This window comes from Erithacus rubecula (assembly GCF_903797595.1).
Source record: "Erithacus rubecula genome assembly, chromosome: 3".
Taxonomy (NCBI): domain Eukaryota; kingdom Metazoa; phylum Chordata; class Aves; order Passeriformes; family Muscicapidae; genus Erithacus; species Erithacus rubecula.
This window is the reverse complement of record NC_136689.1, coordinates 66,531,916-66,545,690: the sequence shown is the minus strand read 5'-3', so window position 1 is coordinate 66,545,690 and position 13,775 is coordinate 66,531,916. Positions and strand designations below refer to the sequence as shown.

General features: G+C 41.7%; 1 protein-coding gene across 2 annotated transcripts in view; it reads right to left on the bottom strand.

Annotated features, from left to right (window-relative positions):
- LOC306799648 (interferon regulatory factor 4) overlaps window positions 1–13,775 on the bottom strand; it is a 75,215-nt gene that overhangs the window by 56,492 nt on the left and 4,948 nt on the right. For both annotated transcript variants that reach the window (XM_079300989.1, XM_079300990.1), the window contains exons 2-3: window positions 12,570–12,603; window positions 4,962–5,044 (exon numbers count right to left, since the gene is read on the bottom strand). In XM_079300989.1, the coding sequence (XP_079157115.1) occupies window positions 4,962–5,044; window positions 12,570–12,603 (117 nt within the window). The remainder of the gene's footprint in view (window positions 1–4,961; window positions 5,045–12,569; window positions 12,604–13,775) is intronic.

The window sequence follows — 13,775 nt, the reverse complement described above, 5'->3', positions numbered from 1 at the left end:
AAATCTACATTACTGTGATCATCATGATATCTACCAGATGAGTACAGCATACAAAGCTTCCTGTGACACAGCAGGAGTCAGTCTGACAATGATAAAGCTATAAATAAATTAATGCCAAAGGACTCCACAACCACAGGCGACTGGTAATGGGATTTATATATTTGCTAGATCAAACCTCTGGTGCAAGTCAAGAGCAGCAGCAGAATTACTGGCAACTGACAAATGTGTGGTGGACTGTGAGAAAGAAGCCGCTGGTTTCAGCCCATTTCCTGACTGATGGACAGGTGTCTGCCATGCTCACAACAGCCACCACAACTGGCACCTCAAAGTGTCTCAGACAGACCAAGGACTGTGAAATGCTCTGGCTCTAAAAAGCAAAGCTTAAAGACTGCTATAACCTTACCTGAATCAACTTCCACACAAAATGGAGCACATGAGAAAACACACCTATACCTCTAGAAATATCTTCCAGCAATTACTAACCCCCCCAGTCAAAGTCTTGCTTACTTCTAGTCTGAATCTGTGACACGTCATTCGCCAGCCACAATGACAGACACTCCTGATGTGGACTTTCCACATGGGGACCCACTGAATGCCTGTCCATCCCTGCCTCTCTGGGGATGACGCCTCTCTGGGACAGGGTCTTCTTGACAAGAAGACCTCAATACTCCTCCCTCTCCAAAGACTCACACCGTTCTCCTTCCTGCATTGCAAACAGCAACCACTGCCCAATGCAGCCTAGGAAGCATTCTTCCTTCTACCAGCATTTAAACTGTGCTTGTGGGGAGGAATGATGAGAGGACTAGCACTGCTTGTAAATTCAGCTGCTTGGACATGACTGTCCACCACAGTCTACACTTTCCAGAATGAGATGCAGCTGTTTTCAAGCTGCTGCACAATCCACATCAACAGTCTATTTAGCTTGGGCCCCCATTCATCTCCATTTAATCACCCCTAGAACAGGGTTCAGCACCTGAAAAATCCAGAGACAAACATCTCAATGGACCTGCAACCATATTCTTCTCTTTAAGGTTAACAAGATTTACTTTCACATACTTTACTTTGAGCAACTGGAACAAAATTTTTTGACATCTGTAAATGTGCCGAGGGTGCACACAATCCCCCTGTCTATGTCATTGATGAAGACATAAAACAGCAGTGGTTCCAATACTTATTGACCCTCTGGATGTGACCAAAAAACACATTCATCATCCACCAGACAGTCCAGCCATCACATTCATCTCTCCAATTTAGAGAAGGATCTTGTGGGGTACCATGTCAAAGGCCTTACAGAAGTCCAGATACGAGGCAACCTGTTGGATGGATCCTAGAGGTCACTGCCAGACGTGCTATTATCTAAAGCACACTTGGAGACATTTCCCCATCTACATTTCAGTGTCTCATATTCTGAAAAGAGATTTTAAAATCTAAACTAACTGAAAAATAGAATAGAAAAAGCAGGTGGCAAGAAACCTAATTATTCTCCTCTGTTCATACTTTTGTGTGGATTTATAAAACATCTGTGAGTGTCCCATGGGCAGCCATCCAAAGTGCTCTGGAGGAGCCAACTTGATTTACCAAGGCTCTGCCCCTGTGCATCTGTGGGAACACACATGGTGCTGTTGGACACTGCTCTCAGTCATTACAACTGAAATAAAAAACCTGGTTCCATATGGCATGTGCACCTTTCTATTGGACATGCTACCTGCTACCCATAGGGTTTTCATTGAGATATATATTTGTATCACAGAAGCTATAAACATACATCTTTCGACTACAAAATTCTCACCCAAGTGGTTAAGATCCTGTACAATAATGGTGCACTTCATTGGAACAGTAGCCTTAGAATGCTCTCGAAATATATTTTTATTAGAGGAAAAATTTCTTTGAAACAGTTTACACGAAAAGAACTAAAGGGCAATATGGCAAGACAGTTCAGGCCAGATTTTGGCAAATTTCTTCCAGTGTAAATCACCTGAAGTCTTACAAACAATTCTGTGTCTTGCACTGAATGCAAGTTAGCCATGTCTAAAGGTGTAAGAAGTCTCAGAATCCAACTAATTTTATACCTACTGTTTCCTGTTATTCCAGCCTGAAAGTACTAATGACTTCCTAAGGTCAAACTTGGATTATAAGCCACCCATGAATAAGACATCCTTAAAGGCTTGTAAATGATGATTGACATAATGTCCAAAACTAATTTTTTTTTAAGTATGTCTTAGTAGGCACATGTAACCTAAACCAATAAAATATTTTGTTGTGAAACTGTTCAATCATTTTCTAGCAGCTTACTAACTTATGAGGAACTGAAGCAACCTATACCCAAAACCTGCAGTACGTAAGTCACACAGGAAAGCATATTTTTAAAAGAAACTGTGAGCATTTCAAACAGCCAGGTAAAGACAGCCTGTAACATCACAGAAAGGGGAAATGCCTTGAATTACTACAGTAAAAAATAGTTTTACAATCTGTAGCAAGTTGCTGTTCGCTGCCTAGTCTGATGTTTGTTTCCATTTTTTCAGTATTGCATTCTTGACTATGAATGACAAAGTCAGATTGGGCATTGTCATCTCTACCCACCAGCAGTGGATACAAAATCAGTACTTCTGATACACCACTTTAAGTGCTGTATTTATAGGTATTATTGCATCAAAACAGTGATGAAACCTCAAAACCTGTCAAGCAAGTTGTGAGTAATTTGTGACTTCTGAGAGCTAAAATATGCATCCATATTCTTTGTTCCACAGACAGGCAGAAAAGACCAAACTCTTTGATAACTTGCTACTAAAACACTACAGGCCTTTCAATGTCTAAAACCACTTACCTTTCTTGGCATGCACAGAAAGTTTTGTATAATGAATTATTTGTAGCATTTCCTACGGGTTCCTACATGTGCTACAGGACTAGGGAATACTGGAGATAAAATACTGTTAGTTAAAGACAAAGTCAACTACTGCAGAAGCAAAGGCAGCTTTATACAGGTGAATAGCATATTCATAAATGTGTACACATGAAACAGGGAATCTCAGGGAAAAGATATTCCATTATCACTGCAACTGCATGTTTAGAAGTCTGAATAACATCAGATGATTTCTGAACACAAAAGTAATCATGTTCCACGAGTGAAATTTGGGGAGAAAAGTGATGAGAGATACACATAGGGAAAACATTCCTATTTGATTTCAATGGACATGAGAATCCCCAAGCACAATGTGGACACACAAGCTGTAAACAAACTCACCTACAACATGGCATGGATTTAAATAACAAAGGAAGCAACCAAACCTAACAGAAGTTTTCTAGGCTCTGTTCTTAAACAGAAGCATTCAGTCAAAAACAATCACTGGAGTAAGACCATGACTGATAATCAAAATTAGCTCAGCTCCCAAACAAATGGAATTTGAAATCCTTATACTACTTCAGGAACTGGGGAGAAGTTTTAAAGGAACTTGGTTAAAAACTTGGTTAAATCAAGTCCATCCTCAACCAGTCACTGTTTGTTCACTGTGACTTCTGAGACACTGCTGTGAACCAGACTGGGAAGGGATCTGGGTAAACATAATCCTTCATGTCTTTTGTGGTGGTAGCTAGAGGAAGAAATGGTAACCTGGTTATACTTAAACCACAAAAGCTCCCAGTTCTATTTACCATGCAGCCTCATGAACAGATGCACCACCACAAGCAAGAAGGTGGTGTGTGGGTCACCAAAAGTACCACCATCAGAAGCACTGGCCTGAGGATGCAGCTGATTTGAATCATAATCAGCCTTACTAGCCTTCTTATCATGATAAAACAAAACAACATTCCTTTTATTTTAAAGACCAGAACCCTAGAGGCAACATGACATCTTTACTCAGCACAAATGTGTATCTCTTCAACTAAGAACACTCTTGAAATTCAGTCTGTTTCAGACTTAACAAGAATCAGGCACAACACAAGTCAAATGGACAGTGTAACAAAGTCAACAGCTAAAGCTCTGCTTCAGCACACTTACAAATTCAAGGTCAACCCAGAGTTCACCATTACCTTGATATTGGGGTAGACTGTGGTTATGGGGGACACCTCTTGTTCAGCTTACCTACTGACTGGCCTGGGAGAAGTGGAAATTCTGTAGCTTAAGGACTGAAATCACTGGAGACATTTGCATGAAGTAAAAGAAAAGCAGAGATTCCCAGCAGCATATGAGGGTTAACACCAACTACCTTACCCAAAATTCTGCCACTTTTCATGAGAAGCCTAATGCAGAGAAGGAATGAACAAATTTTACAGGATAATAGTTCCTGACATAAACCAAATAGCAGGATTTTAAGATGCAGCAAAGCCCAGCCAGACTCCCCTCCAAGGCAAGCTGATGTAAAGAAAACATAGCATTCCAACAAAGGAGACTTGTATCCTCCTGTTCCCAGCTCCTTCCCCTGCTCAAGATAACACAGCAAACACAGGTCTTCAGAGTAGTTTCCCTTCAGTAAAAAGGCAATAATACTTTATGTTAAAGTGCTGAAAACTATAGATGTCCTGCTATTTTAGATCTATTATGTGAGGATCACTGGTTCCTCCCACACTCCAAGCCTAAATAAGGCTACTTCACATAGAAAAGGACTGCAAACCCATCTGCCATAAAGATTCAAGGAAGGGGCCCAAGTACAAAGAAGTGTTAGTATTGGGGAAGGAGTGTTGTTTATGTAATGCTTAAACTCCACACAGAAGGAAACTTACCTTTACTATTAGATTACAACATAATCCCATTATTGTGTTATACAGATTGACAGTGTAGTTCTCTTCCTTTGTCAGTTAGATTTCTTGTTGTTACAACAGTAGCAACAACAAAACCTGGATCTCAAAACTACAGCTTTCAAGAAAGTCAGTCTCAAAACACCAATTGCACAGAACAAAAAATTAACCCCAAGATGACAGTCAACTGCAAAGTAAGGATTTACTGTGGAGTCCCCCACAAGGCTTACCTCAAGCATAGGGCGGGCACTGTCATGGATAGAAAGAATGTGCGTAATGTTATTCTTACTCAATTGCTCTACATCTCGGGCATCTGTGATAGAGGGAAAAAAGGAAGATAATTTTTTTTAATCTCTTGAAATAGCATTTCCATTGTGCATGTTGAAAAGTTACTTATTGTTGATACATTTCCTTTTGAAGCTGCTTAAAGTCAGGCAAAACCTCAAATGCAGCTGTTCTAGAACACCATCATCAGAGTGGGTAGCGGGAAGAAACACTTCTAACTCCAAAACAAATTATATTCTATATAAAGACCAAACTTAAGTTACTCAGGAATATGTTCTCAAGTCAGAAGTTTCATGTATTTTGCATCTGAAATGTAAGTCTGTGCATGCCTGTGTGCAGGTGATGGCCATCTGAACACGCACTCAGAGCTGTACAAGAAATATCTGACCTCCTCTCTACCCACAAATCACCCTTCAGGGAATACATTTTCACTTGGGAAACAGACCTTGTGATATCCAGGTCTGAGAAGGGAAGCCAACCATATCACTTAAATTGAGGTCTCAGCAGACAAGCTGAGAGATTCTAACTTTCTGTGAACTTTCTGTGAACCAGTAGAGAAAAATGTGCATTTAGCCAATACAAATGGTAATCTTAAGTCTAAAGAGAGACAGGTGATAAAGATATCAAATGTACGAAAAAGCAAAATGCTACAGCAAGGAAGAACAGTTGTGAAAAGGTGGTTCCTAGACGTGTAACCAAGGGGTTTCAGACATTCAAAACTGGAAAGAAAACTGGGGCGAATGAAAACTTGATGCTCGATACAGGAAAACCATAGGCTTGATTCTATGGGAAAAAAGGGTAAAATAGACTGTCATCAGTAAGCAACTTTCCCCATACTAAACTATCAGCATGTCTGAAAATGACCTGAAAGGACCTGAAAGAACCACCAATACAGGTAAGAGTTAGTGTGTGACCATTTACTACTGACTTTTTTGCTTGAGAATGGCACAGCACACCACGGCAAGTAGAGCAGTGGTTTTGTGATGTGAACACCTGCCTTTGAAATCTGCCCATACAATCTGTTCACATTAGCCTAGTTGCACACAAAAAGAGAGTACTGACCACAAAGGTTTCAAACCGGCTCTCTCTAGGTACAAAAATAATAGCATCACCTGTGTGTTCTTTATGTTCATGCAAGAGTTCAATTAGCATCTCTTGTGTCCTGTTATCCACCTACTATAAAGTTTCAATGCCTTTTCTACATCACAAAGAAGAGCTGGTCATTTAATTATACTGCCCCATAGACAAGATCCAAGTGAGCACAGTAACAAGCAATAAAATTTAAACCTAATCCAATTATGAAAGCTTCTCTACAGATAATAAAATGAAGAAAAGAGTCAAAACTGCAAGGATTTTACTCACTACTGCTCAAGCCTGCACCATCAGCACAGATGCCTAATCCTTCAGTAGAGAATTAACACAAATTCTGTCTGAAACAGAATTAAAGCCTAGCTTCACACAACAAATAAAATTTTCTAAAAATCTCAGAGCAAATATTTCAAAGAGCAAATGTTAATGCTAATGGCCAGGCAAGGTCCTGTAATCCACCTGACCTTCACATTTTTTCAACAGTTTGTAGGACAGTCTCAATTCCTTAGGGAATGCCTAAGCAAGCAAGGATTTGGAAGCCCAGAAACCAGCGTTCCTAAAAAAATCAGTTTTCTGCCTTACCAGGACTAAGGGCAAACTTCAGAGCCTGCTGGCTGGAACTCATGATGCTATTGTACACCTAGCACAATGAGACCCCAATCTCTAATTATCAGTATAACCCATGTGGTAAGAAATGTCTTGCCACATAAGGCAAACTCCATCAAAAGAAGGCATGATCCAAATTAAATGCTAACTACTTTGAACCAGTTTGAAGGCCTAATAGACATAGTACAACTCAAAAAGACTGAAGTACATTAGTTCTTCAGTTAACAGAGACTCAGGCTAGAGGAATTTTAGCAAATCAAAACTATACACTGTGATTTCAGATAGAAACAAGCTGGAAATGGCCACCCCACACCTACATTACCAGGTAGCCAGCAGGACCTTCATGTATTTGGGAAATAACCATTCAATTCACCAAAGCAGAGAAGAAAAAGCTTCCCAGCTAGTATGTGGATCCAAACTTCAAACAGTTTACACAGGGGAAATTCCCCTGGTTCCCCAGCACCTGCCTTAAGTCTCTACAGATACTCCAGAAAAGGCTATTTAAACATAAAACACAAATAAGATATCCTGTCACTCACAGTCTCATACCATAAATAACAAAAAAAAAAAAAAAAAAAAAAAAAAAAGTTTATGTAAAGAACCACCAAAAACCAAAAGAACCACCATCACCACAGCAATTCTAACTTCTTTACTGTAGCACGATGCTGTACAAACACATGCAGACTCACATTTTGAAATCACAGTATGAAACACCCCATTTTCAAATATTAAGATTAAACCTACCTATCAGAGCCCCTCCTGTGCATCTTCTAAAGGTTGCTTCAAATGTGGCATTATTCTTCAGAACAGGTTACCTAACATTCTGTTTCATACAGCAAAATGCTTCTCAGCTAATGAAGATGTGGAGTTTTTAGTAAAGCCTCTGGGAAACTCCTCACACAAAATGACATAATTCACACTGGGGAAGTCTTCCTCTCTCTCTTTCCCATATTTAGCCTATTTTTCCTCAGTTTCATACTATGACTCCAAGCTTAACCTCTACTCATGCAGAGAGCTGCAAAGATTTAAATGCAAAAGCAATGCCAAAGTCATCAAAGGGGGACTGGGGCCTGTCAGAATTTGTCTGCCTGCAGTTCTGGGAAGCCTTACTGTGTGGCTGGGGAGCAAATCACCTAGTGCTGTGGGCTTCCATCCCCCATCAGCAAAAGAGAGACACAGCTCCAACCACTGCAGTTAAATCACATCAATGACTGAACAACTCCAATACTACAGTGGTGAAGTCTCAGATGTACCTACAACCATTCTCTCTTACTTCAGTATTTTAGTGCCTCCACAGAAATGTAAGGTGAGGGATAAGGACTTCCTCTGAGAGAAGGCAAGTCAGCTCAGCATGTACAACAGTATTAAGTCTCAATCTGCAAATGTATAGAGACCACAATTTCATTATCATCAGACCTTTGGTTTTTTATTATATAGAACAAATTTTTGTCTACACTTTATTTTCTGCTTCAGAGAGAGCTAAACAGGGAGACAGGCACCTAAAGAAGAACATCCTCTGCAGTGGTTCAGAGCACCAAGAACTATTACTGAGAATGGTTTCCTATCAGGAGAGCTTTGCTCCTGTTATGTGCAGTTACAGACACATACACACAAACTGTGTACAGGAACAAAAACTCCACCTCTCCTGTCTTCAATTCACACTTTGTTCTAAATATATTTTATCCCATTCTCTCAGAACCTTTTTGGAGAAAGAGAAAGGTGGGGGAAAAAAGGTCAGTACTCCGTTTAATGGAGTACCAATACATTGTCTTCCTTCAAAAGCTGAACCTGAAAAAGGAAATGGTATCTCCATCCTCTCCTGTTTTCAGTAGCTGATAAAAAGTCCTAGGAAATGGAACCTAAAAAATACTAAACAGATGAGAACAGGAATTAACTGATTTAAGAAACATAGGAGAACTACTTGGTGGGCATTGGCTTTTTATACACTTAGTAATGGGAAGGGCAAAAACTTCCCCAAGACTCTCCAGATCATCCACAGCAACACTGGACTCTTTGGGGGAAATTAAACCTCATGTTGTGGCTTTCCCCTTCAAATTAAAAAGCCCCCAAATATTCCATGGAAAAAACCTTGAATGATTGCAAACGAGGAAGAATACAAGCACTTTAATATTCAAGGCAGAAACACTCTTGAGTCCCTGGTTTCTGCTGTTGCCACACCTCTTGGTTTGGAAGCAAACTGAGCACCCACTAAGAATCTCTCATCCGAAGAAAGAGATTTCTTTTTCCATTTGTGCAGAGAATCAGGCTGTCCTGTCAATCCCTCAAGGAACAAAGCAATCATTTTTGTTGTGAGCACAGGTGACTTTTAAGGGACATCAAGTTTCCAGTGCAGAACACAAGTGGACATGCACTAAACAATAAATTCTTTATCTTTCAAGAGGACTGCAATTCATCTGTAAGATATAAACAAAACAAAACAAATTTTGTCCAAAACTAGAGGCAGAAAGAAGAGTTAACTTTTTCTTATTCCTCATTTTTCTCTCTTAGCCCCCAACTCTCCCATTTGCAAAGTAATAACCCCTCCTTCACTTTCACAGAAGAATCCCAAGAGCTTCCTTCTGGGCTTTCAGACCAGACTCTGTCTTCCATTTTATATGGACATCTATGGTTCTTCTTGAATTTTTCTGCCCTCTAGCTGTGCAATCTCAAATATACCCTCTCAGGAGCATACCACACTTTTCATGTGCTACTGATGAGCTGAATCATGCTTATAGAGCCTGTAAGATAAAAAACACTTGAACACATGCCAAGATCTGTGCTTATTCAGGAAAGTTTTTCAGACATACTCAAGCTCTGTGGACACAGCAGATTTCAAGAGATACTTCAGTGCTTTCCATAATCAGCACTGCATATAACTTTCTACCCTAAAGACCCTTAATGTGACTGTTAAAGCCCCTCTCAGTCTATGTGCTTAGAGTTTTTTGCAGCAGAAAATGAAAAAGAAGCAGCAAGCTCAGCTCCCATTTCTGCCTCAGGTTCACTTCACAAGCTGTTTCTGGGCCTCAGTTTATCTCCCAATCAAATGCAGAATTTCCACTGCTCTATCATAAATGTATTTAAGTTTACTAGGCCTAAAGTAGAAATATAGCTGAATAGTGAATAATAATGCCCCAATCAGAACAATTGCTGAATGACTTCTCCAGATACCAACCCTCCAGAATTAGTGTTCAACATCTCAAACATCCTACTTTCACTCAGCAGAAAGGCACCCATCTGAAAGAACTGTGCCAGATGTGTTCCCAGAGGTCTCCCATGCAGCAGCAAGACAGGAGTGAGTAGGAGGTGCTTTAACTCTGGAAACTGTGCATGCCCAGGCTCCCTGGGGAGTCACTGGGGAAATGCTATCCTCCAGAGGGCAGATCAGAGCGATTTGCAGACCTTACCCTGACTCAACTTCAGGAGAAGTTCCCTCCTCTCCACCCCTGCTCAGGGTCTCGACAGTGCCTCGAATTCTCAGCCCTGTGGCCGGGCAAGATGCACAACACCAGGGATTCAGTGTTTCCTCATCTTATTGACAAGATGCAACTTTATTCTTTCTCAAGCTAATAGTCGTGAGCTGGAGAATGGGAGACTGGTCAAAAATGCATTACAGGAAGAAATCTTGTAAAGCCCTGTTTTCACAAGTAGCTAGTGATTTCAACTGCCCAAATCAGGATATTCTGACCAATCCAAACTGCACATGCTGCTGAGTATTTCTCAGATAATGATCACCTTCGTGACAGCCTCAGTGCTCATTAGCCACTTTCTTAAAAAGTGTCACAAATCAGAACACACCCCAAGAACATCCAGAGCAAGCTCTTCCAGAAAAATACCCTGGTAATTAACCAACAACCTGTTCCTAACTGGGATGACTCCACTCCACAGAGAGCTTGGTACAGCTGCTCCTAGGCAGTGAGGCAAGGGGGTGCTGGGATGCAGCACAGGGTTGGAATTGTAAAAGTATGCTCTTGTATTAGTGAAGTGTACTGCAACACCTATTATTTCCTCTCCAGGTATGGTAGCTTATCTGAGATTTTAACAGGTACTTGTGAGGGTAGAACGTAATGATTAAATGCAATACGAGCAAAGGTCACAGTAGTAAATAAACGGACATTTTGTTTGTATTTTTAATTCATTTTAGAAACAGACTCCATAACACAAACACTGGGGTTAAAGTCAACTCGCCTTTCCTCTCTTTTGTGGAGACAAGCAGAAGCATTACACCCTTTCCCAGAAGCACTTCCCACTCAGCTCCTCCACCTGCACGCCTCTGCTCTCCATGCAGGCGTGGCCGCCGTGCCATTCCCGGGCTGCCATTCCAGGGCACACGGAGAGTGGGCATGGGCCTGGCGTGGGTGAGATGCTGACTCACTCCACAACCCTGGCCAACTCCCCTGCACTGAAAACAGAACTGCACCAGCAAACAGATGCTCCAGATGAGTGTCACTCCCCTGGGCAAGGCTTGGCCGTGGTGAGAGGGACAGACTGGGAGCCATGTTAGCAGGGCCCATCCTGCCAGACTACCTGAAACATAAAGGACTCCACTATCCAACATCCTCCCAACTCCATTCCTCACCTGAATTACCTCAGGAACAGAAAAGAAAACAAGAAGAGGAAGCAACATGGCTGTGACCAAGTTAGTTAGTTTTGTCATCAGACCATGCAGTGGTCCAAATGGCTTTCAAAACTACCCTCTTGGCCTTATTGTCATTTTTTCCTGTATTTTTTCTTTTTTCTCCTTTCATTATCAGCATGAAATCACCTCTATCTCTCATTTTCCTTACCATGGCACAATTAACTCGCTCACACAGTAACCATCCTACTTGTGTTTATGGTGTGGCAAAAGGCAGCTTTTAACCTCATGTGTACCCCCAGACTGCCTTCCACAGTGATCAGCTCCAGGTCCCAAGGGGCAGAAAGCACTGGATCCACAGTATGGGTCAGCAGATCCAGAAGCAGTTAAATCAGGAAAAAAACAATTAACTCACAGGTCTTGGGATGGGGAGGCAAGGAAGGAAGAATGTGTGTGAGGGAGAGAGAAGGTGCAGCACTATCTAAATCCAGTGTAGAGGTTGCCAGCCTTAACAGACTGGGTGTGGTATCAGACAGCCCAGGAAGGAGAGGATATTGCAGGAGCCCTTGTGAGCCCTGCATTGCTGTTCTACCCAAACATAGGAAATATGGGGTCTACATCCATCAAAACAACTGTACATGCACAACTGGTTTATTTCTGAGTAGGGAGAGTCAGCCAGAACTGCAGCTAACAGAGTGCTTTGAGAACAGGCCATTTATTTGGACATAAAGTATTCTGTGTTCTCTAAGTGTGTCTGTGTTTCTGTACACAAAAAATAAACCTCATGCATGAAGGAAAAAAAATCCACAGAAACTTACATCTGCAACAGAGACTGTGAGTATCAGTGGTCAGGCTGCAACCAGCAGACCTATCAGTCTCACAAGCGGTGATAACAGAACTCTTTAGCAGTTGTTATAAATAACCAAAATAATGAAAGCAATGAGCAGCAGGCATAGTAAGCCTTTACTTATAAGGAGGACTTGCAATAGCCTTATAAAGAATCTGCCTGGCTCACAGGCTTGCTCGCCAAGCATGGGAATCATTTAAGGCAGAAGCATACTCCGAGGAGGTGGTATTCATTTTACTTTTCTCAAAGTACTTGCAGCACAGCACACAGATGAGAGAGCAAACGAGTTCTTCTTTAAGTGCTACCAGGAGAATCCAGACATGAAGAAAGATGGGGTTAAAAAGCTACAGAGATGCCAGAGAATTCTGAGGGTCTGCAAAACAACACCTTAAGACCCCTGCTAAGTAATCCTAGAGATAATAATAAAACTAATCTTACCTTTAAAGTTGCCAATGAACAAGCCAGGCAGAATCTGTGAGAAAGAAATATAGTATCAAATATAGATATCTTGTGGTAAGACAATTTGACAAAGTTCAATTTGCATACAGGATGGAACATACTACTTTAGCCGACTATACTGAAATGCAATTTAAAACATGCTGATAACATTTCATGCCTCTTTGCAACCTTCCCAAACCAGATAGCTCTAGGCACGCTGAGCTTTGACAGTATTCCTTGGAAGAAGGCTTGTTAATTGTGGGGATTCTTTCACTTAATGGAGGCTCTCCAAGGACAGCAAATGTGGTTTACAAATTATGAAGCAGCCTTGCAAGGCAGCCCTCCCCTGCCCCCCGCAGCAGGGTAAGAGTTACCCTCATGGAACTAATGATGAAACTTCAAACAGCAAAGGTGATTTGCCTAAAGTTGCTAAGGAAGCTGGACAAAGCCCTGCAAAATGACACCTTCCGAGGCTGCTGAAGTGCAAAGCCATGCAAGTCAGGGCTGCAGCACTCTGGAGCTCTTCGAGGAAATCACTGCAAACAGTGACTTGTGTGTTCACATAGAAAAGAAACTGCTGAAAGTCTGTGAAATGCATGTTTCTCTCCCAGATCTACCCACTCACCCCACACTCTCAGATTCCTGCACAGGCATCAGTTACAGGACATTCTTTAACTGGGGAGTTTCAAGGTCTGCCCAAGGACCAGCGTGTGCAGTCTCAGGACACGTGCATGCACAGACACAGGGGCAGGTGACAACGTAGTGCTACCCCTCCCTCCCTGTCATAACCCTCTCAACTTGGGAACATCAAAAAAACTCCCAGGCACACCGAACACACGTTTGCTGGCCAAGATGTTTGTTCTCTGCCACCTGAAGTGTCTGACCCACACCACATCCTTTGTGGAGATCAGAAGTGTGGTGGTGAAACCATATGATCCATTTTTCTTCAGTCATGCTTAGCATACCACCAATACAGATATGTCAGCACTGACTTCCTATAGCCTTAGCAACACCCCAGTGTCACCACAACAGCAGCAAGTCTCTCATGCACAGCTATTTAAAGGGAAAACTCCACCCATTTAGCTCAATCCGGCAGCTGCGAAGTCCCGAAAGTCATTAAGGACTTTTCATCAGGGATTATTGCCACAGACTCCGTTTCACTGCAGGCTTCCTGCTGACATCCCAGCTCAGCAGAAGAGCCTGTAA